General features: G+C 50.7%; 9 protein-coding genes across 9 annotated transcripts; 5 read left to right on the plus strand and 4 right to left on the minus strand.

The window, feature by feature from the left end:
• Positions 1-253: 253 nt before the first annotated feature.
• APUU_80911S (uncharacterized protein) lies at positions 254-2078 on the plus strand (the record flags this gene model as incomplete). Its single annotated transcript, XM_041697244.1, has 10 exons — positions 254-414; positions 464-477; positions 530-602; positions 648-979; positions 1030-1173; positions 1220-1434; positions 1482-1679; positions 1733-1760; positions 1820-1935; positions 1992-2078. 10 exons carry the CDS (start codon positions 254-256, stop codon positions 2076-2078), a joined length of 1368 nt encoding a protein of 455 aa, XP_041562794.1.
• Positions 2079-2316: 238 nt separating this feature from the next.
• APUU_80912A (uncharacterized protein) lies at positions 2317-3990 on the minus strand (the record flags this gene model as incomplete). Its single annotated transcript, XM_041697245.1, has 3 exons — positions 2317-3039; positions 3105-3239; positions 3307-3990. The coding sequence occupies 3 exons, from the start codon at positions 3988-3990 to the stop codon at positions 2317-2319; spliced, it is 1542 nt and encodes a 513-aa protein (XP_041562795.1).
• An 825-nt stretch (positions 3991-4815) lies between these two features.
• On the minus strand, positions 4816-6411 carry APUU_80913A (uncharacterized protein; the record flags this gene model as incomplete). The annotated part of the gene is made up of 3 exons (XM_041697247.1): positions 4816-6116; positions 6163-6287; positions 6332-6411. The coding sequence occupies 3 exons, from the start codon at positions 6409-6411 to the stop codon at positions 4816-4818; spliced, it is 1506 nt and encodes a 501-aa protein (XP_041562796.1).
• A 670-nt stretch (positions 6412-7081) lies between these two features.
• ABA4_2 (SDR family NAD(P)-dependent oxidoreductase) lies at positions 7082-7894 on the plus strand (the record flags this gene model as incomplete). The annotated part of the gene is made up of 2 exons (XM_041697248.1): positions 7082-7532; positions 7584-7894. 2 exons carry the CDS (start codon positions 7082-7084, stop codon positions 7892-7894), a joined length of 762 nt encoding a protein of 253 aa, XP_041562797.1.
• Positions 7895-8791: 897 nt separating this feature from the next.
• On the plus strand, positions 8792-10448 carry APUU_80915S (cytochrome P450; the record flags this gene model as incomplete). Its single annotated transcript, XM_041697249.1, has 4 exons — positions 8792-9008; positions 9064-10019; positions 10081-10215; positions 10269-10448. The coding sequence occupies 4 exons, from the start codon at positions 8792-8794 to the stop codon at positions 10446-10448; spliced, it is 1488 nt and encodes a 495-aa protein (XP_041562798.1).
• Positions 10449-11055: 607 nt separating this feature from the next.
• On the minus strand, positions 11056-12678 carry APUU_80916A (carotenoid oxygenase family protein; the record flags this gene model as incomplete). Its single annotated transcript, XM_041697250.1, has 1 exon — positions 11056-12678. One exon carries the CDS (start codon positions 12676-12678, stop codon positions 11056-11058), a length of 1623 nt encoding a protein of 540 aa, XP_041562799.1.
• Positions 12679-13844: 1166 nt separating this feature from the next.
• On the plus strand, positions 13845-15713 carry APUU_80917S (uncharacterized protein; the record flags this gene model as incomplete). The annotated part of the gene is made up of 5 exons (XM_041697251.1): positions 13845-13960; positions 14024-14491; positions 14553-15259; positions 15334-15438; positions 15499-15713. 5 exons carry the CDS (start codon positions 13845-13847, stop codon positions 15711-15713), a joined length of 1611 nt encoding a protein of 536 aa, XP_041562800.1.
• Positions 15714-16121: 408 nt separating this feature from the next.
• On the minus strand, positions 16122-17157 carry APUU_80918A (alpha/beta hydrolase; the record flags this gene model as incomplete). Its single annotated transcript, XM_041697252.1, has 3 exons — positions 16122-16652; positions 16714-17003; positions 17055-17157. The coding sequence occupies 3 exons, from the start codon at positions 17155-17157 to the stop codon at positions 16122-16124; spliced, it is 924 nt and encodes a 307-aa protein (XP_041562801.1).
• Positions 17158-20739: 3582 nt separating this feature from the next.
• APUU_80919S (Zn(II)2Cys6 transcription factor) lies at positions 20740-22989 on the plus strand (the record flags this gene model as incomplete). Its single annotated transcript, XM_041697253.1, has 5 exons — positions 20740-20882; positions 20942-21052; positions 21109-21781; positions 21849-22100; positions 22177-22989. 5 exons carry the CDS (start codon positions 20740-20742, stop codon positions 22987-22989), a joined length of 1992 nt encoding a protein of 663 aa, XP_041562802.1.
• Positions 22990-23077: the final 88 nt, after the last annotated feature.

Here is a 23077-nt window from a genome sequence, read left to right on the forward strand (position 1 = left end):
TGGGGGCAGCAGACTTTTCGATGCAAATTTCCGCAAGCCGGGGTAGCGATGTGTCATCTGCTACTCGGTGTCTCTCCTTGTGAGTTGCGAAGTGCTATAGCTGCTGGCCTTGTTGCGGGACTACACAAGCTACGGAGTACCGAGATCCCGTCATTATCCAAAGAGATCTAGAGCTGAAGCTAAGCTGCTAGCTTCAACTTCACTGGGACGAGACTGGTGCATTGCAGTATAGTAGTAACTATTGCATGACTCAATGGCGTCCCATTCGGTGTTGTCCCTGGAGGATGCTCCAGCGCCGGACCACGGCCGCAATCCGGACGACGAAGAGAAGGTAAACGACAAGAAGGCTCTCCCTGAGGATGTCTTTGGAGACGAGGAGAATGCGGAGATTAAGTACAAGGTACTGAGCTGGTGGTATGTTGCCCTGTTTACCCCGGTGTATACAACTACTAACGCACCACAGGCAAGCTGGATTCCGTGAGTTACCTAAGTATAATCTTTGCAAACCATCATTTAACATCCGACACAGTGATGGTTGCTGAAACCGTTTCAATTGGGATCCTCTCACTACCGTCAGTGGTAGCTGCCCTGGGCCTTGTTCCGTGAGTCACTACTTACCATATCTTTGACCATTAGCTAAGTTTCAGGGCTGTCATCATCCTCGCGGCAATCGGAATCATGTCTACCTACACAGGCTATGTGATAGGACAGTTCCGCTGGGCATACCCCCATGTACAGAGCATGGCCGACGCGGGAGAAGTGCTGGCTGGTAAATTTGGCCGCGAGTTCCTCGGAATGGGCCAGTTAATTCTCATCATCTTTATCATGGGTAGCCATCTGCTCACCTTCACCGTTGCAATGAACACGCTCACCGACCATGGGACGTGCTCGCTTGTTTTTGGGGTTGTTGGCCTGGTTATCTCCTACGTGCTGTGCTTGCCGCGGTCGTCCGCCAACGTATCTTACCTCTCTGTTATCTGTGAGTGCCTGCATATTCCTGTATTGAAATGACGGGCTAACCTTGAGTAGCGTTCCTGAGCGTCTTCTCGTCTGTCTTGATTGTCATGATTGCGGTTGGCGTGGAACGTCCATTCGATGGTACGCCGGAAGCTGTAGTAGAGACAAACCTTTACCACGCTTTCCTCGGCGTATGCAACATCGTCTTTTCTTTCTGTAAGTCATGGCACTACATACTTCTAACCAAGCTTACACGCTGTAGGTGGACACGTCGCTTTCTTCAGTTTCATTTCCGAGCTGAAGGACCCAAGAGAGTACCCCAAATCCCTCTTCCTCCTCCAGGGCACGGACACGATTCTGTATATTGCCAGTGCCGTCGTCATCTACTGCTACGCAGGGCCAGGAGTTACTTCGCCTGCGCTGGGCTCAGCAAGCCCTATCATTGGAAAGATCGCCTACGGAATTGCACTCCCAACGGTATACACCCCGTAACCACTCGAATAATGCAGCTGACAAGAGTATAGATCATCATTGGCGGCGTCGTCAACGGCCACGTCGCTAGCAAGTATATCTACGTCCGCATCTTCCGGAAAACAGACCGCATGCATAAGAAGGACTTTGTTGCCGTCGGCTCCTGGCTTCTGATCACCTTCTGCACATGGGTTCTAGCCTGGATCATCGCATCTGCTATTCCCGTGTTCAATAACCTCCTGAGTTTGATTGTATGATTTCCAATACCCAGATATACCAAGACATGACTAACCGATTAATCTAGGCTTCCATATTCGCTAGCTGGTTTACCTGTACGCCCCTTTACACACCATCCCTATATTAATGCATGGAAACCAACTAACAGCTGCAGACGGATTCACCGGCATGTTCTGGCTCTACCTCAACAAAGGCCGCTTCTTCTCCACGCCGATGAAGACCTTCTTGACGGTGGTCAATGTCTTTATGATCGTTGTTGCTGCTGTCATTGTGAGTTGTCTCAATACACGATATTCTGGCTTGTCGCTAACATGGTTACTGCGTAGTGCGGCTTAGGTCTATATGTGTCCGGAAAGGCACTGCACGAGGACTCGAGTACTGCTAGTTTCTCCTGTGCGAATAATGCCTCATAGCGTGGTGGAAATATATTATAGCACCGAGGGGGATTATGTCGGCTTCGTCTAGGAGTATTGCAGCTGTATCTGTTCAATGCCTGTATCATTTACATCAAGTCTCAGTCTAATAGTTGAGATTCTAGCATGAGCATATACATCTGTACATTACTACAATATACTCGCTCTACTATCATCCGAATACAGGCTACTAACAGTAATCCCTTAGAACATACATCTCCCATGGAGGCTTGTTAAACTACGACTCCAACGCTACAGAAAGGTACTGATTCATCCACGACTCATACCAGACCAACCAGCGTGCCCCAAGGAACCTTTCTCGCTCTCTTTCCTCGTCATAATAATCCCCCTTTAAACTCCCAAAATCCGCCTCCGAAATCCACTCTGCCCGGCTACCAACAATCGACTCCGCCAGCGCATTCCTCTGCCCAAAGTGCCACGACATGGCCGGATCCAGATCTGTCGTCGCATACTGGATAAGGAGTGCCTGCGCTGCGAGAGCCTGCGCTTCTTCTTCTGCTGTTGCGCGCGACGTACCCGTCTTTGATATTGTTGCCAGAGCGCGGCAGATTTGCATCAGACTGTAGAGGAAGAACCCGCGCAGTCGGATGCGGTCTGGGGATTCGGGCGTGAGGGGGAGGTCAGATAGGGATGGTGATCCTGCTTCCTGGGACCGTGCGCGGATCTCGTGGAGCCTGCGGTGTATGGACTGAGCGCGGTCCAGTGTGTCGGTCTTCAGCTTCTGGTGTGCTTGTGTATACGACATGCCATCCAGGAGCGGATGCTGGAAGAGGTCGGACATGTTTTTCATGATTCCTGTGACGAAACTGATGCTGCTGAAGATTTCCCACCAGAGACTCATATCTGGGTCCGGTTCGCTGCGGGATGCATAGTTGAAAAGGTGTTGCCAGGCGGGCGCTTCGAAGATTGAAGTCTTTCTTCTGTATAGCTCGTCTACTAGCTGTGGGTGTCACGTATTAGGTATCAATCCTACATGCTTGCCTGTGGATACTGGACTGAACTCACAATGGAAGGCCCCTGGCTCTTTAATAGCATCCAGTCAAACCTGGTCGTATGGTTATCCGGTCCTCGCAGCTCAACCAGCTTAATCCCGCCCCGATTATGCAGAACCCAGTGGTTTGCTCCAGGGAGACCGATCAACTAATCCAGCACCGACATTACAACCACAGCGCAGAGCAAGCAATCAATGACTGGGGATATAACTCACCTCATATAGCGTTAGTAGCCGCGTCGCACAGTAAACATCAGCCCCCAAACACAGTCCGTTATCCGTCAGCGCACCCTGCAAGCTCTTCAATGCCCGAGCATACAGCGCGGAAATCGTGCCGGCGCTGACGCCGAAGCCGAAGATTTGACCTGCTCGCGCGGCAAGACAGTGCATGGCGTCGTCAAGTACCGCACTCGCCCCGTAGCGACTGGGAAGGTAGCTCAGGAACGACGAGGACGACTGCCGCTGCAGGAGGCGGGTGAGGTGCGCCGCCCGTCCGTTTTCATGTTCGTGCAGGAACAGCGATGCGGTTTTTCCCAGGTCCACGTCCGTGAAACTGGTCAGGTACGTGATGTCGAAGTTGTACCTTACCCGCAATGCCTCGTAGCCGGAGAATGAGGGCTGCATTGTGAGCATGGGCCCGCCTTGGACTTGCACAAGCTGAAGCAAACCCGGCTCTGACTGCAGCTCCAGCTCTTCGGGGCTACAGCTACCATCTTCACCGTCCAAGGATTGTACACGCTGACTCTTCCGCCCCGACCGCGCAGCCTGCCGTCTGATTTGGGCTCTGGAAGCCTCATCGTGCGGTTTTCCCGAGCGGTTATTCGGCGCATCAACAAACACGAACGCAGGCCCGTTTTTGGCGCGGCTTCGCGGCTTCCTGGACGGCTGGCTGGGGCGCATTGGCGGGCGATTGGCGGGCGGTGGCTAGGAGCATATTCTATTATATTCTTAGTGGGGTTGGATGTTGTGGTGGTGAATTTGGAGATTTGCAATTTGCGATTTCGGTCTTGGAGTCGCTGGTGCTGACTAAGGAGCCAAGCGATCTCTTGCTTGTATATGATATGGCGGGGTTCTTATGCTGCCTGCAAGCTGTTGATGGAGTCTGCTGCGTTAGTGACAGAAGTGACAGTACGGAAGTCTGGGAAAGATGGGAACAATACACAACAGCAGGATAGCAGGATCTCTTGTACCATGGTCCAGGCACATTGCCCTGCTGGCAAAAGCTTCACTGGATGAAGCATGGTAGAATCAAGTAGGCAATACTTTGCGAAGGCCATTTTGCAGTACTTTGCATTGAAGTTGGGAAAGGGAGCACAGAGAAAAGCTTGAGACTACCTTATATTTAAACCCAGCCAGGGCTGGCCGACTGGGCCAGGCTGGGACTCGTTCAGCACAGCGCCACTGTGAATCCTATCGTAAATAGTACATGGTTAGTGGATACCGCCGGACTTATGTGCCTCAGCACTGGCCGGATTAGGAAATTCGCAAGGCTGTCTGGTCTCGTTATGCACGGCCGAAAGGCTGAGGGCTGTTACTTGGCATCTACAAGCCACTGTCTTCTGGGAGTAGCTCTCATTGGCCTTGGAATATGCCCCATTAAATCAATACGAGGAGTAGCTATAGTATATGGCAATGGTTAAAATCAAAGAGTGATTTGTTGACTATCCACCACAGTGTCAGATATACGACCTAAATAAACCAGCGAGTACGATACCACCATATAAACTAAAGCATCCACCTAAAAGCCGGATGGCGCCACTCCAAATCCTCAATCTGGCGCGCACTCAGCCCATCAAGTCTCCTTCCACTCCTCTCAGCCGCCTCTCGCCTCCTATTATCCCATTTCGACCATATCAACATCCCAACCGCAACGAGAAGACACGTTGACCCCGTAGCAAGATTCAATCCATTGCCAATTGGATAGTCCGGCCCGTCAAACGGGAGGAAGGACCATGTTGCCACTAGCCCGCCGATATTCCCTAGCATCACGACGGTACCGATTGCCGCCGCGCGAGCAGTATCGGACACGACGTTCACTGATGCATGGGCGGTCGTGAGGACGCCCACTGGGAACGAGCCGAAGGCGATTAGGAATGTTGCTCCATACCGCGCGCGCGAGTTATCAGTTGCCAGGAACATGATATATCCGACCATCATGAAGATAGGTGTGACGATGAAAAGGCCTATGCGGCGGTTAAACCTTCCACTCAGATACGGGATTAGGATGGTCGAGAATGCACCGACGATATAAGGCGGCACGGTCTGGAGCTGTTGCTGGATGGTGCTTTTCTCGGGGTATATCGTGCGCACGATCGTGGGCAAAAAGAACGCGAGGCCCTGCACTGTGACGCAGGTGAAGAGCATGATCCACGACGTGGCCTGGACGACCGGGTTGAAGATTCCGCGGGTGAGTTTCTTCTTGTCGAGTTTATCGAGGACTTCGCGCGCGCCGGCGTGTTCGTATTCAGAGCGGACGCGGGCGACTGCGAGTTCTTTTTCCTCTTTGGATAGCCAGATGGCGGTTTCTGGTCTGTCGGTTAGAGTGAGGAAGGAGAGGGCGCCGATTCCGATGGTGATGATGCCCTCGATGGCGAAGATCATGCGCCATGTGTGCAGACTGCCGAAGGAGGTCAGGTTGAGGATCCCCGAGGCGAGGAGGCCGCCGAATGCGCCGGCGAGCGGGGCCATGACGAGGTAGATGGAGAGGCGCAGGGCGAGTTCGGCCTTTCGGTACCACCGCGAGAGATAGTATGCGATTCCGGGGAACATGCCTGCTTCGAAGATGCCGAGCAGGAAGCGGACGCCACATGCGCTGTCGAAGGAGTGGACGAAGGCGGTTCCGACGGAGCAGATTCCGAAGGCGAGCGTTATGGCTGGCAGGAACCAGCCTGGGCCGATCCATTTGCAGGCGATGTTGGATGGGATTTCGAAGACGATGTAGGAGATGTAGAAGACGGAGAGGAGGGTGTTGTAGTCGTAGCCTGCCATGTTGAGGTCGTCTTCGAGGCCGGCAAGGCGGGCATTTCCTGCTACATTTAGCATCTGGTCGTGTATTCATGGGGCCATGTATACCGATATTGGCTCTGTCGATGAAGCAGAAGAGGTACATAAGCGAGACGGTGGGCACGATATACCAATCGATCTTTCGACGCAATCGGCCTTCGGCTTCAGGGTCGAAGCAGAAAGCAGTGGCATGGCTGTAATCATGTCAGTAGCCATTGAAAGCATTCGAAATACATACTGGTCATTCTCTGAAGAAGACTCGGTAGGAGCCTGGTATTTGCTGTCCTCCACATACTCAGCAAGGCCCTTTTCTTCCATGGCGTGGGTATGAACAACGTTGCTGGCTGTACTGTGATCTTGACGAGAAGGCAGACTGATATTCCCAACATCCCAACACCACAGCAGGAGCAGTCCGGTTATATTGGCAAAATACAGAAGGAATCCCCCAGCCCCAGATCCGGGGAAGGCCAGACTGCGAGGAGCCGTGCACTGCCGTGATTGAACAGAGCAAGTAGACCCTGTTGGTGATAGGCAGCCATACAGCCATAGCGGGCCATTCAAAGGACAGCGGAGAGCCCTGTCCCCTGTACTTCGACTTGGCACTGGGGAGACAGCGCTTGGCAGGCGGGCGTTCGGCAGATGGAGCGAGCCCTGAACTCCCGGATGTGGTGCTCCTGTGGAGGTGGGGATCGATACGGAGTTTGATCGTATACGCAGTCCTGGTTGTTGTATATGTGGCTGAACAGCAGGCCCTCCGCAGCCTCGAGCAGTTCACCCACACACTAACCTAAGTTCTACTTCGTAAATAGAATGCCCATCAAATAGACCCTGTTAAGATGTAGAATATATAACTCACCAGTATAGGAGAGGCCGATGCCTCAGGCTCCACCAATAACCGTCGGAGCAAGTCCGCCACAGGAAGAAATAACCGAAGCCCCGCCATCACTCACCACGCAACAACATCCTCTGAGTAGACTACCGCGCAACAATGTCCCTCCAAGGCAAGGTATATGCCGTCACAGGCGCAGCAAGCGGTATAGGCCGCGCAACAGCAAAACTCATCGCCGACCGCGGGGGCACAGTCTGCATCGCCGACGTCAACCGCGATGCCCTGAGCGAGGTCGAGGCATATTTCTCCTCCAAGACACCTCCTGTTCAGTATATGGCCACCCAAGTCGACGTCTCGAACAAAGAACAGGTGGAGAACTGGATTTCCGAAATCAAGGCCAAGTATCATCGACTGGACGGTGCTGCGAACGTCGCCGGCATTGGCGGGAAGGACCATGGGACCAAGACTGTAGCGGAGACTGAGGATGGCGAATGGAACAAGATCATCGGGATAAATCTGACGGGAGTCATGTATTGTCTTCGCGCGCAGCTGAACGTCATTGAGGATAAGGGGTCGATTGTCAACATGGCTTCCATCCACTCCAAGATAGGTGAGACGCGTGGCCACTTGGATCTTTTGAACAGTACTGATTTCTCACCAGGGATGGCAAATTACGGCGCATATGCAGCCAGTAAACACGGTGTACTCGGTCTCACCCAGGCTGCTGCAAAGGAGAACGGCCACCGAGAAGTGCGGGTTAATGCCGTTGCTCCAGGCCCGATCTATACGGAAATGATGCAGGCGCAATGGGATCGCGTTGGCCGACCAGCCGATGCACCATTTGACGACCCGATTGCATTTCAACGTCAAGGAACTCCGGAGGAGGTGGCGAACGTAGTTCTCTTCCTGCTGGGGCCGGAGAGCTCGTTCGTCAGTGGAAGTTGTTATTCGGTTGATGGAGGTTGGCTATGATGTTTGAAAACGAAGTGTACAAGTGCTCTATTCACCCATCAAAATGAAATATATATAATCAGTTGAAAGCAAGTACCTTTATCCTGGTTTGACACAGTTTATATCCTGATATTGTGCGTGTTGCCCAGCAATATCGGAACTGGGAGCGTAAACCCACCAATCACGTTGACTTTAACAAGAGCTAGCGCAGTACTCATGTAAGTATCGTTCATTAATTCTGTCCTGCGCGCTTCTGAGTATGTCAATGGAGTTGTGGAAAGGCCTGGTGCATAATGACCGGTACGGGGAATCCTGTACATAGATGAAGATTCCTGCGAGCGGCAGGCGTTTCTCCCTTTCCGAGGAGGATCTCCAGCGAGAACCACGTACACACTGAAAGCCAATCGGGCTAGGGAGTCAAGTCCCACAATCAAGATATGGAGGAAAGCGAGACAAAAGGAGATATTGCTCTAACTACCTCAATCCCGATTAGCTCATCATGTCCGTTGTCGATCGCGGAGTCGGTCTTGGTGCCCTCATCCGCTTACTAACTCCACCATATGAACTAACAAAATAGCTAAAAAGTTACGAGCTGTCAGGAAAAAGCCAGTAATGGGATATCTGCTATTGCCTATTACGCAGCTACAGTGGGATACGGACAGCACGGAACGAATGGTCTCCGTATATTGGGTGCTAGGATTTCTAGAGTGGAGTATACGGTAATGGCCATACTTTGGATGAAGAGCACACACTCCACACACTCCCGCCAATGGAGTGAAAACCGTGTTGATCAAGTGTAGTAGCAGCCGATGGGTGCCGTAAAGTCTGGTATATAATGCAGAAATCCCCAATCTATGCCGTCCTCATCCCAGTCTCACAGAACCACATCCTGCAAGTACAGTGTGAAGAAGCTACATCATGATTTCTGACATTGCGAGCCTTCCTCTCAGCACGCCGATACTCATCGCTGCGACTGGTGCTCTCTTGGTCCTGTATTACCTGGTCCCAGCCCTTCTCAGTCCGTTACGTGATGTCAAAGGCCCAGCTCTCGCCCGATATACTCGTCTGTGGGAGCTCTACCAGAACTGGCAAGGCCAGTTGGAACACGTCACAGTCGCTCTACATAAAGAACATGGTACATCAGCAGCTTTATCACTGGAAACGGCTATATACTGACTCCGATCTTGCAGGCCCGATCGTCCGGCTAGCACCGAATCGTTACAGCATTGGGGATCCCTCAGCCATTCGCACAATCTACGGCCCCGGCTCGAAATTCAGCAAATCCGACTATTACAAACCATTTGGTGGCCCTTTCACAGACCACAAAGATGTGTTCTCAGAGACCAGCAATGAGAAACATGCAGTCGAGCGGAGGAAGACATCCAACATGTACGCGATGAGCTCGTTGGTATCCTACGAGCCATTCGTTGACAAGGTCAATGGCGAGTTCATGGCTGCATTAGCCAGTCATGCTCAACACGGACGAGAATTCGATCTGTTTACCTGGATGCAGTTCTACGCATTTGACGTTATCGGCGAGATCACCTTTGGTCGATCATTTGGTTTGATCCGAGAGGGTGAGGATAAGACCGGGCTTTTGCATGCTGCTCACGTCGCCTCCATAGGCTATGGCTCCATGGCTGGACTTGTTCCTGAGGTTCATCCGTGGTATCTTTGGCTTCAGAATGTCTTCCCGATCGACAGCCATTTGAAGGTCATACAACGAGCGATAGAGCAGCAGATTCGCACCCGTACTAAAGGGGAAAGCTGCAGCGACCGGAAGGACTTCCTGGCAAAGTGCATTGAATTAAACAGCGCTGGAAAATTGAACCAGTTTACTATGAACAATGTTGTCGGGGCCAACCTTGGTGCTGGCTCTGATACTACTGGCATTAGCATGACTGCGATTATCTACTATCTCATGAAGAACCCACATTCCTTGCAGAAGCTGCGTGACGAGATTGATACGGCTATTATCGAAGGGAATCTCTCCAATCCTGCTACATTTCAGCAAGGGCAGAAGCTCTCATATCTCCAAGCTACCATCAAAGAGGCTTTGAGGCTGCATGCGGCTGTGGGCCAGATCCTGAGCAGGGTCGTCCCAGAGGGCGGTGCACAGCTTGCTGGGAGACATTTTCCAAAGGGGGTAAGTTTCAGTCTCTAGTTAATGTTTTGCCTTGTTTTACAGTTACTTATTATACGCCCAGACCGTGGTTGGCGTCAATGCATGGGTAGTCCACAGCGATGAAAGCATCTGGGGCAAAGGCGTGTACGAGTTTCGACCGGAGCGATGGCTCGTTCCAAAAGAGAAGCTTGCATTTCTAGAACAGCATTTCCTAGCAGTAAGTAACTTCCACCTGATCACAAATTGACTTCGTGCTGATGTGGAGCACAGTTTGGGGCTGGGGCAAGAACGTGCATTGGCAAGAACATCTCGCTGCTTGAAATGACAAAACTGCTGCCACAGCTCGTGCGGAGGTTTGACTTTGCTTCTGTGGATGATGCGGACTGGACAACTAGCAGCGGATGGTTTGTCAAGCAGAGCCTCCAAGTCAAAGTCACCGAGCGAACGTAGGCCGGCCTGAATTATGGATCTGCAAGCTGCTATGGCTCTGAATATCCGAACTTGTGTTTGCTCACAGGTGCCGCCAGTGGTTTCCGACAATTCCGCGGTGAAGCAGGGGGCCTGGGAGGGTGGCCAAGTAGACTCGGAACCCCCGCGGGCATCGACGTGGGTACGGCGGCCTGTTAGGAGAATTCTGAAAAAACCAAAAATTATTATGTATTTACGGCACTCATGGTTGGCCAATTCAGTTGATCAGCACAGGTTGCACGTTTCATTTGGCTCCCTGCCAATGCAGTAAGCACTGCCGCTATAACCCATTCCACGACTTTGTGCACGTATAGCTCTACCACCGAAGAAAATATATGTTCTATCATTTGCCACAAGCTCGTAAGGAGTATTTAGTAATATTGATATTATTTAAAAATATTTGGCAGGCTATATGATATATCCTATACTTTGATAATATACATGCAAGTAAAATATATCCTCAAATATAGAAATAGATGATATAACAAGACTTCAAGCTTAGAATTTAGAAAGAGATATAAGCTACTCTCAAGCCGAGGCGGATATATTCTTCACATAGACGCATCACAATTGACCTCCCATCAGCTGCTCACGGGAGCCTGTTCAACTGGGAGTACGCCGGAGTGGGCTCGACATCTTGAACAGGATTGCCCGTCAACATTGGCAGGGGCGTGTCCGGATGAGGATTTGGCACCCAATTTCCGTGCACTTGATTTCTTGTCCGGAAAGGCATCTGCGCAATGGCTACCGGCTTTGAAAAGTCGCTGGTGTCGAGGATAATCAGTTCCCCCTTGGGCGACGAGTCCCTCTCAGTATAGAAGATGAGCCAGCCATCGCCTTCCTCACAACCCGGACCCCGAGGAATGTAGGCTGGCTCCGCGACACCGCCGTCCTCAGATGCATGGAAGGTCCATTTCTCGCCAGTCTCCGTATTCAACTTGATGACCGCGTTGAACTGGGGTCGTGGATGCCCCTCCGGAGCCATCATGCCGCCCAAATACACAATCCTGGAATTACGGCCGGTCATGCGCTCATCGAAAATGGGGAAGTCGAAAATGCCCTCCAACAGCATCTCGGATGGCGGCAGAGCTGTTCCATCGGGCTTGGAAAGGTCGATGGTCCAGCGTAGCCAGTCACCGCAGGGCTTCCCTTTGGGGCTCTCGTAGTCTTTCGGATTGAAAAAGTGAAAGACATTGAAGCTGCACCAGTGACTTTCGAGCTTTAAGACTCCATCCTCCTCTTCCCATGCGTTGCCGGTGTGGATGATCAGACCATGCGGGGCGGTATACTTGCGCATCTCGCCCGGTTTCCAGTCTGGATGGCTCGGGCTGTTTGCATAGCGCGGAGTGACCAGGAATTCCGAGGGTTGATCTGGAATGAATCTCCAGTAATCTCCCCCGTCCTTCATTACCTCATCGCTGTTGACGCCGAATGGCATGTTGGAAAGAATGATCCAATTGTCGGTGATCCAGCCATCATGGGGCCAGCCAGGCTTATCCTGCTTGAACCAATGTTCATTGGAGATGCGCCCAGTGGGATCAATGGCGTATGTACAGACGTCCCGAGTGCTGAGGCCCTTCGCTGCGTAGCTCCAAGCAACCAGCTCATTCTTGTGGGGGTCGACTTTCGGATGGGCACAGAAGGTCTTCGCCGCCACCTGGCCCTGAAATGGATCGGGGCCCCTTGTCTCCAGAGTGTCAGGATCGAGGGCATACGGTAACCCCCTCTCAGCCAGTGCCAGGACGTGACCCGCCCAGTAAATGATATTGGTATTTCCGGTGCTGTCATTCGCAAGCTGCACGCACGGGTGATTGTCAAAAGGATTCCGGTAGCGACCAAAAAGCCGATGACCAGCTTTGCGCTCGAGAAGCCACCTCTCCGTATGCACGTATTTAATCTTCATAGAAATCTTGCCATCCTGAATGCGGAATGCGCAGACATGTCCATCCCCGTCAACAAACGGAATTCCGACCTGGGGGCAAAAGTGAGGGTCGACGATGATCCGATACCAGGTTCCGCTGATCTCCTTTGGGATCTCGCCGAAGACAACCATCTCGTCCAGCTCGCATTCGAATCGACCCTGAGGGCCACTGTCGGGAGGATTGTAATAGTGTTCCCATGGCGACGTAAGCCCAAAATGTTTCTCGTGCAGGCTTTTTGAGGTGGGTGGTTTGAGTTCAGTCTGTACGACTTCAGATCCTGGTCTCCCCATAGCTGTAAGTGCGGTCTGTGTGTATTATTTTGGTATAAAAAGTACATTACCTACGCTGATTGATGCTTTATGATATAGTCAACAAGTGCATCATGCCGTCACCTTTTACAGCCACACCCCGCATTACTGGCCATCAGCACAGTCCTGGTTCGCGGCGACTCATTCCGCGGAATCCCTCTTGCCCTAATATTCAATCAGTGTCGCCCGCGCGTAGTGCCAATAACGGGGAACATGGGCTGGACATTTGAATTATGCACAAGTCGGTTACGTCGTCAGTCCTTATGTTTCTGGTAGACCCGCGGAATTTTGTCTTACTCCAGGTGTGTATTCAGTATCCCGTCATGGCTCACCCCGCCGCAGTAGGAACATCGGGAGCGTCAGGGCTACGCATTCGATACGCCAGACGTCCTGGTAGCGGAAGATCGGTGCCATGTGTCACAAGTGGGCAGTTCAGAACGCATAGAACCGTTGGGCGGACATAACATGCCTTACCCGACACTTCCTTTATCGATATCCAGTACCTTGAAGAAGGGGAATGGCGGGGGAAGAGCTGCAGCAACCATTCTGCACACATCATGGCAACAACATCCCGCCACCGAATGTATATTAGATTATGTGACAGATTATCACAAGTAACTACCCACCAGTGGTGTTCCATAGAACCACCTCATTTGCTAGAGGCGTGGCTTGCTCAACCGCATGTGCTGTAGCTGCCTTGTAACGAAGATAGAAGCGAGGTTGTTCATGCAAGAAAACAAAGGCCTAGGCATCCAGCGTATTCCATGTACTCTCCAGTTCGGCCACTTCCAGGCGGCACCCGGTCCTCAGGATTGGCTTTTCGATTGGAGTGTCGCAGTCATGCCATAGTTTTGTTTGTATCCCAAATCATTGGCTGCTATGCGTTCGGCATAACCTACGTACGCCAATAACCATGACTTCACACCTTCCTGCCTTCAATACTGGCGCTATAATCCTCCACGGAATATACCTAGGGCTTATATGAACCAAACTTAATTGGATTCCCCCGCAAACTTTATTATATTAGTACTAGGGCATGCTATTGTCGTTACCCAAGAGACAAATATATACTCCCAGTTGCAATATCCTACCCTCCAACTGGCCTCCTCAGCTCTACCCACCCATCACCCAGACGTCCTGCTTCCATTATGCCTGAACATCGCGAAAAAGCAACACTCGGCCGTGTGCGTCTTCAAGATGAGACAACAGGGGCTACGCTCCTTGTGCCCCAACCGTCGTCCGACCCTAATGACCCTCTTAACTGGTAGGCCGCGTTGTACCTACCTGGCTGTTCAAGCCCGTGACAGCCACTGACATCGACCTACAGGTCAAAGCCATTCAAGGCCTATGTTGCCATACTTACTTGTCTGGCCCTACTCTGGGTCAATTTCTTTGCAGCTGGCCCCTCAGCGGTTATGGTCGAAATAGTAATCGACCTCTACAAAGCGTATCCCCCGGGCCCCAGCAACCCCGCCACCCTGACCCCCGCGGCGACAGCAGCATTTTCGTCAGCGGTGACCAAGGTGGCCCTACTCTTTTCTACGGCATCACTCGCCGCTGGTGTGTGCAACCTCATGTGGGTTCCCCTCGCCGTCAAATACGGCCGTCGCACGGTGTATACTTGCTCCTTTCTCGTTTTTGGGCTTTGCTGCGTCTGGGCGGCAAAGGCTACCTCGTACACTAGCCTCATCGCTGCAAGGATCATAGCATCTTGGTTTGCAGGCAGCGCCGAGTGCGTCGCTCCCATTACGATTGCCGATGTGTTTTTCCTTCATGAAAGGGGTCAAATGACAGCGTATGTAAAACCGCGCGTCTAATATAGCAATGCTTCATATACCTACTAACTAGGATTATAGGGTCTACTCGGCCGCACTCTCGTCTGGTGCCTCTCTGGGGTCTCTCGTCGCTGGAGTCATGTCAGCCTCACAGAACTGGAGGACATTCCACTACTTGTGCGCTGCTCTTGTTCTATGCACGACAGCTTTAATTTTCTTCACCATGCCCGAAACCGCATTTCAACGAGATGCAGTCGGATCCGACGATGAGACAAATGATAAAGTCCCCGCATTTTCCGAGGTGGAGAGCATTCAGGTAGTCAACACCCCAAAGAAGAAAACTTTGATCCATCGGATGGCGTTCCGTCGATCTCCTCTCACTCATGAGTCAATCTGGAAGATTGCGTTGCGTCCAATGACCGTGATATGGATCCCCTCCGTTCTTTGGTCGACAGTTGCCTTCGGTATAGGAATCGGGATTTTCGTCGTCGTGTCCACCACCGCCGCAACCGCTTATACACAGATTTATCACTTTACCAACTGGCAAGTCGGCTTGGTCTGGATCGCGAGCATCATCGGTAACGTGCTGGGCATGCCATTTGGTGGATACTTTTCAGACTGGGTAGCCAGCCGCGCTACTTCGAAGAATGGTGGCATTCGCGAGCCGGAAATGCGTCTTCCTGCTGTGAGCGTCGCCATGTTCTCCTACCCGGCATCACTCCTTCTCTATGGCCTGGGTATCAATTACAAAGCGCATTGGATGGTTCCAACCCTGGGTATCTTCCTCTGTAAGTCTGTTTCCTTTCAGTATGCATCAAGCTAGAAGGGCTGGCTGACCTTGCAATCCCAATACCAACGGCAGTCTCTTTTGGGAGTAGTGCTGCAATCGGTATCAGTGTGGTTTATACAATTGACTGCTACAGGCCAATTGCTGGGGAGATTGTGGTGGCCCAGGTTGCCTTTAAATGTAGCTTGTCCCTCCCTGTACCATGTTCCCAAACTCCTGGCTGACCAACGGGTATTGTAGCAATCGTCACATTTCTCATGTCCTTCTACGCAAATGCTTGGATCGATACGAGTGGCTATACAGGGGCCTTTGGAACCATGGCTGGGTTTAGTTTCTTCGTCTTGGCCCTCTGGCTTCCGCTGTATATATGGGGCAAAAGGATTCGTCACGCTACTCTCAAATGGCGCATCATGAGACTGGCTCACTGGGATTCGGACAGGGAGACAGGAGAATAGGCGAGCGGAATCTGAGCCTAGAGCTCTGTCAGAGGTCTGCAGCTAGCTTCGTATTGCGCATTGTTGAATATTACATGACAGTATGGTGTAGACTAGCAGCTGTGACTGGGTCTGAACAATCGTCCTTTCAACAAGCAAGATTAACTTATCTACCTGACCTATTATAATGCAATTGCGGTCTTGTTCTATGACTAGTGATACACAAGAGCAACAGATATTTCAGCATGTGTACTATCGTAGGAGGAGTGCGCCAATGGGCTGAGCCACACCTTCAGTATTCTTCGAAGATTCCTTCATTATCCAAAACCAGTGGATGAAAACCTAGATGTGGACATATGAACTTATTGCACAATTTACCAAGGAGCGGGGACTGTTAACAAATAGTATAGTAATTTGCGCTTCTGGGTTCTAAGTCGCGTGGCTCGCGAGGAACTTGAAGCCATCTGTAATAACATTATACCGGTGCTCGCCCGGCTTTGATCCTACATCAAACCCATGGGGCGCCTCTTCAATTACGAGCTTGGTTTTGACACCTTTATTTTTCAGCTCTTCGAACGCCTGTTCAGCGAACCTGACACCAACAAGGGTGTCCATGCTGCCATGGATAAAATAGGTCGGGGGGAAGGAAGACGAAAATAATCTGGATGGATCTATGGCGCCATAGTTGCCATCGGGTTGAATTGAAGACAACCAAGATCCTTTCTTGAACGCAGTGAATAGCCAGGCGACGCGGTAGTTACTAAAGTCAGGTCCATTTGGGCCGCCGGGGGGAGTCGCTGCACTTGGAGCAGGAACGTCGTCTAGAACCCTGTCCAGGAGTGTTTGCTGGAAATCTGGAATCTTGGCGAATGCAGGGTTTGGAGTGTGGTAGAACTCGTCATCAAGATGCTTCAGGCCGAAGATGTCGAGAATCGCCAGGGGTTTCTGTGGAAGCGACGCCTATTTTAGATTATTAGGAGAGGAGAGAAGCGGAGGGACAAGGAGTTTACGGGAAACCTACCATCAGAAGGGCTAGGGTACCCCCGGCAGAGTGGCCCAGGGTCACTACCTTGCTGCCATCCAGGTGGATGTTGGCATCTTCCACCAGGATATTCGGTAACTCCCCTTGAGACCACAGATAACTATCTTTTGCATCCTGAACAGGACCTTCCTGGGCAGAGATTGTTGGGCCAAGCCGATAGTTTGGTGAGACAACTGCGCCAAACCCTAGCTCAAGGAGTTTCTCTATGTAGTAGGGTGAGAGCATGTCTTTATGGCCAAGTACCCAGTTGCCTCCATGGAAGTAGTGTGCTTCTTAGATTAGTATCGTCGAGTAACCCATACATCGCATGTGAGACTCACCGATGGGCTTGGGTGTGTCTGAACCCCCTGGTTTGTACCAGACGCTTGCCACCAAGGGCTCGCCTCCTTCGACCTCTTTGTAAACGTACTCTTTGCGGCTCATGGTGGTTTATCGGCAATGAAAATACGAATAACCAAATTAATGCAGCACCTGGACAGGAACCATAGAGATCTGAAGAGTTGTTTCTGCTACTTGTGGCTGAACGAATGTACTAACCAAATGTATTGCTTCCCTGTTGAAGTACCGTGAATTCCTCAAGTGTCAGATATGGAGTGGCACAAGGCGGAATTCCCGCGGAAGAGATGCTCTACGAGGGAATGTAGCTGCAGGCGCTACCGAGACGCCCAGGTGCAGTCATCCCACAGGCAGGACAAGCTGCAGCCATTAGTAGACTTGACTCGAGTCTCCATCTTGGTGGTCTCGAAACGGAATGCTCCGCGGAACGCTAACACCGACCGCGATGCGAAACCAGCTAGTTACACGCAATCACTGGAAAACGAGCTTCGCTCTTCTTGCAGGAAAGCTGGTTGTAAAGAGTCTACGAACATAACCGGTTCATCCGCCTGCGCAGTTTACCCGGATCCTTCGCCACACCGGTAGCACACTTAGCTCACTGACTTAACTGGACTCTAATCCCGGTCGCTCACGCTCAGCCAGAGGTTTTTACAACAATGCCATATAACCCAGGTATCGGGTTTCCTAGGGTTTGCTCGGCGTCCGGGTCCCAACCGTGAGGTTTGCATGGCATCATTATTGGCCGTTGCCCGAGCCTGCCGTTGATTTTAACTAGCCCATCATCACCCTGACCTTCTTTGGCGTGGGATATACCGAGGACTATCAATTTGTTATCGATCGGTTCCTCAAAGTAGCGAAGCCTTTATTCGACAGCGTCACCAAGTGCGAGAGGTGTTCCCATAACGCAACTATGGCCCGAGCTCGCTGGAGAAGTACGATCCGGATTAGCTGTTCAGCCAGCACGTCCCGATCGAGCCGGACGATCGCCAGGCGTCCTTGTGAGATCTGACTCGCAGCATTGGGGGACACTACGGTATCCCAGCCGCAGTATGTGGACTTGCGGTATAGCTTCAGCAATCGCATCTGTTCCTCCGTTGGTACACATTGAGGCCCTTCTGTACCATGATTTGATCCATAAAACTCGTCTTCATTCCTTGTGGAGCTCCTGGACTGCTTGAGAAATCCATACCCCACATTATATAAACTACACTGTAATCTTGTTAGCTATTTAGATTCGCCAAATTGCTGATACGCATGATTAGTAAGCGGAACTTAACTAACTTAACTAGGTTAGTTACTTCAGAGTAGTTAGTTAACGTAAATCCCGGGCGGTAGGTGCGTCCCGGGCGGAAGGTAGTTTTTGCACCCGCCTATTGCTATACAAACTTTCGATTTAAATAACTTCATCAATTCTTAATTAAATTCTTTGAACTAAAGATAATTAGAAATACGACAGCTTGTTCTCTTATGGCCTTGTATTCCGTAATTCGTACACTTTGGTAGAGCGCGGCTACGTCTCTCTAAAGTTGGAAGAGCAGTAGAGCTTGACAACCCCCCACTAACTTGAACTTTATTATTTCTTGATGAAATAAGGTCCCTGGCTTCTGCAAATGAAAGGCTATCTATAGGAGTCATTAAATACTTAGAATGACTCTTTTTTACTATATTATCTGCCACGAATTCGCGGAGATCCGTATTCTCCCGCGCCAACAACCCAGCGTTGTATATAGCTAACTCACACCCCTTCATAAATTCATCCAGCGCCTGCTTGGAGGGGGTTAGTGGACTGTTAGAGCCCTCTTTTAGAAGCTTCTTAATTAATAAAGCTTTTCGGTGTACTTGGCGGACCGTATAAGGCGTACAAAGTTAAGAGAATGGAATTAAAGTAGTCCCTCTGCTTGGGGGAGGTGTAGGAGTTAATAACTTTAACTGCAGCTTATCCAGTACTGCAGCAGGTAGGAAAGGAAGTAACCCAGTTATCCTGAATCCGCTTTGAATATTCTCTGTTGTAAAGACCTTCTTGTGGGCTTCCGGGTACGCCTTTAAGAAATCAAGCTTATTAATATGATTAGATCCACAGCGTGCCTTGCTCTCGATCATAGATCCGTACGCCTTTTTTAAAGGACCAAAGCAGCCAACATTAAGAGGTTGTAGGAGGTGAGATGAATGGGGAGGCATGCAGATAGGAATAATATAATTATTCTTATATATAAGATCGAAAGCAGGAGTTAGGTGGCTTCCATGGCCATCTAAAATAAGAAGTATATACCCCCCCCTCTGCCGCCCTTGTACAGCTGGAATAAAGCATTTTTCAAGCCAGCGAAGCCTAATAATATCTGTTGTCTATCTATTATCACTAACTTCAATCCTCCATGCAGGTGGAATAGACAGTTCTTCAAACCAACCCTTAATATAGTATTTTTCTTTAAAAATAATCGTTGATGGAATCGACCACCCGCTTGAATTGATACATTTAATAGTTGTAACCTACTCCCGATTCCCTGGTTATACAAGCCATAGTTTGCCTGGCATTTCTGCTTGAGATACCACCTTTATTATTGCAATTAGACCCATAGCGAAGCCAGTTTCGTCAAAGTTATAGATATCTTCATCTGATATACTGTACTCGACTTTAACCCTTTATATCTTATCGAAAAATAGGCGAATTATCTTAGGATCTTCACAGAGCACTCTTGAATAATTAATCTTTCGAGCAAACCTGGTTTTAATTTCAGGGCGCCTCTTGGTGAATTCTGTTACCCAGTTCTTTCTAATTGGTCGGGATAGGATTGAGGATTCGTCCAGGATAAGTTGGGCTATCTCACGAACGCGCGAGGGTCTCGGGGCTGCTCCATGAATATCTAGTGATACTATCCAGCCTACTAAGGCCTCTTCTTGACGTAGGGATAGCCTATGTTAATGATTGCGGAGTTCTGCTTGAGAATGTCGGCCATTAAGTCTTCCTCGGAGTATATTTGGATGAATATTGTAGGCACGCGCCGCGGGCGTAATTTTTTGAAATCTTCTATTTTTAAGGTCTTGAATCGCGCATTCGATCCGGCCCTCCTGCTCAACTAAATTTTGATTCGTTTGACGCGCTTTTCGTGGCATGATAATTGTTAAAAGTTGAGGTTAAGAAACGCGTTGATGCGGGTGCAAAAACTACCTTCCGCCCGGGACGCACCTACCGCCCGGGATTTACGTTATGCCTTCGGACACGATTAGCTAATCGGCATTGTGCTTGAAAACATTCAGGACGCGAGTCGCCAAAGCCACTGGACAGGGCCCTTGCCGGCGGTATTAGGACTCGGTACTTGTTACAAGTTTCCAAAGCGTCCGGCTCGTTACTGGACTCAGCAAAGGGAAATAATGCCCTCCAACTTGGTGGCCAAAGTCACCACCGGCACTGATGTACTCGGCATCTGCCGTAGCCAACCTGGGGCAAAGGCAAGGTCATGTTTCCTTTCCCACGCGTGCGGGGTTTAGCTCCCAAACATTGGGGATTCGCAAGTCTTCTGGATCTGAAGGCTGATTGGGCTTCCAAGGCTATGAGCTGGGTTTCCACTCGGGAATCTGTGGGGAGGCTGGATTCAGTTCTGTCACAACCCCCCACTGGCCATATTAAAGCGAATCACCCATCTCATCACCATCCCATGAGATCCTCCTATCATGAATCGCAACTCTTGCCTATCCAGCTCTGTCGATAGGATGGACGCCATAACACCCCCAGCACCACCGCGAACTAAACGGTCGCCGGCTGCTCTTCGAGAGCCCCGGCCTCGGAAAAGGGAGAAGTATACACGAATTGCCTGGTAGGTTTTGCGCAGAAACCCCGGTGTATATGTCGGTCTGAGTTGCTCACCGTATGCAGCTCATCATGCAAGGTCCGAAAGGTCAAGTGCGGCGGCAATCAACCCTGCAATCGATGTGACGAACTCCAAGTCGAGTGCATCTACAATGAATCTTCCCAACCTGACGTCGAGTATGATTCACTAAGAAGAGTGCCTGTATGCCATGCTTGTACTGATCAGCAACTAGCAACACCGGCTCACAAGTAACTCACCTGGACCTTGAACTCTCGGTTTCGCGGATCAATAGGATTTGCGAACAGATTCAACAATCAATGGGGCATTTTGCGGACCCTCATATAAACAGGACCTGCCTACAACGCAAACGCCCGAGCGAGAATGGACCAACGCAGCCTAGGGTGCAATCTCTCACGGACTTTAAGTACACTTTGAGCCTGACTCGGGGTGTTTTGGAGGCAAAAGGGTTACCGTCCCCTCCTGTCTTCACCGAGGGCCATCCTTCCCTTGCTGTAGACGAACTCAAATCGCCTGACGCTTTGATTACTTTACTTCAGAATGCGCGTCCAGTTTTGGATCTTGGCCATGAGAAGGCCACCCAGCTTCTGACTGTCTTCAAAAATGAGATATACCCGCTCTACCCTTGCATTAGCCTGGAATTGGCTCAGGACTCGGTCGATTCCCTCTTCTCACTGCTGAGCCGTGTTCCCCACAGCGCGACTTGCAATGTAGAGATAATCGATGTAGAAATCATGAAGTCCGTCATGGCGGTTGCCTTGCTGGCTCGAGATGACATGCAAAGTCCCTTAGCCACCGACCTTGCAAGCCAGTTGCTCTGGAGCGTGGGCTCTTGCCTGGATCAGGAGCATCCTCAGATCGAGGATATCATCATGGCAACTTTGTTGGTAAGCGTTTTAGCTGGTCATCCTGCAGCTGGATACGCTCTGCTAACCGGATCATGCTCCCCCCAAGTCACTGTATTTAGACCTCAAACACAGGCCAGTCAAGGCGTGGCGGATGGCCGGAGTCGCCGCGAAACTCTGTCTCGAAGTCGGTATTCATCAAGAACGCTTCTTTGATAACGCTCGGATGAATCCCGACCGGATTATGACCTGCAAACGCTTGTTCGCCTGTGTCTACGATGCGGACAGGAAATGTAGTTTTTACTCGGGCCTGCCATGGACACTCCACGACGGAGACATCGACATGTCCGTTCTTCGGCTCGTAAGCCCACCTGTCATTTTCTTTGAATACATGGTGCTACGTCCTGGAGGCTGACACCACTCACCTCTGGCTTTAGGAACCGCAAGAGTCATATCTATCAACCATGATCTCCCTAGACAGGAACCTATCCGAGACATGGGTTATCATCAATGCGCCGTCTTCCCAGTCGAAAGATAGTCGTGAACGTGTCGAGTTCCTCAACTTTCAACTCCAGAAATTCGTTAGCAGCATGTCAACAGGCGACTTTCCCCCCCTAGCGCCATCAGTAGTCTCACCACCCTGGCTACGCGTTTCGTTAAAGCGGTTCACCCGTCTTCGCGTGCATCACATTAAGGTGCTGGCCTACGTTGGGACCTTCAGCTCGATAAAGGACCTGATTTCTCAACCCCAGTCAGCTAAAGGGCTCATCACTTTAGCCGCCGAGTCAGTGGACTTATATATGGAAATGATGAATGATGGCGGAATAAGCCCGCTAATACTCCCTTCAGCAATCAAAATTCTTCTTTCAGCTCTATCCTTTATGCTCTTAGCGGTCTCACAATCCGCCACGGAGTATGGACCGCTGTGCACCAAACCTTTTCACACCGCTATCGACATACTCGGTAATGCCCAGTGGAGCAACAAAGACCCGAGTATCGACATCTGCGGGACGTTGGAGCAACTGCGGAGGTTCGCTGAAATAATTCAGCTGTCACCATCCAAGCGGCCAGGACCCTTGATAAGTCACAAACAAGGTGCAGACAACACCAACACCGATCTTGGACAGGCACTTGGTGAAGGGAACGTCTTTGATGAGCTTCAAACGCCGGGTTCGGATATTTTCTCCATACTGGGGGATGTCAATATGGCGCAACCTGATATGTTATATATCAACAATATATTTAGTTAGCTGTGGGCCTGCATCCACTTGGTGTCCTTACTCATTGTTGCTACAGAACCAGTGGACAAATGATTACTCGCAATGTACTATCGGAAGC

This window comes from Aspergillus puulaauensis, chromosome 8 (assembly GCF_016861865.1).
Source record: "Aspergillus puulaauensis MK2 DNA, chromosome 8, nearly complete sequence".
Lineage (NCBI taxonomy): Eukaryota > Fungi > Ascomycota > Eurotiomycetes > Eurotiales > Aspergillaceae > Aspergillus > Aspergillus puulaauensis.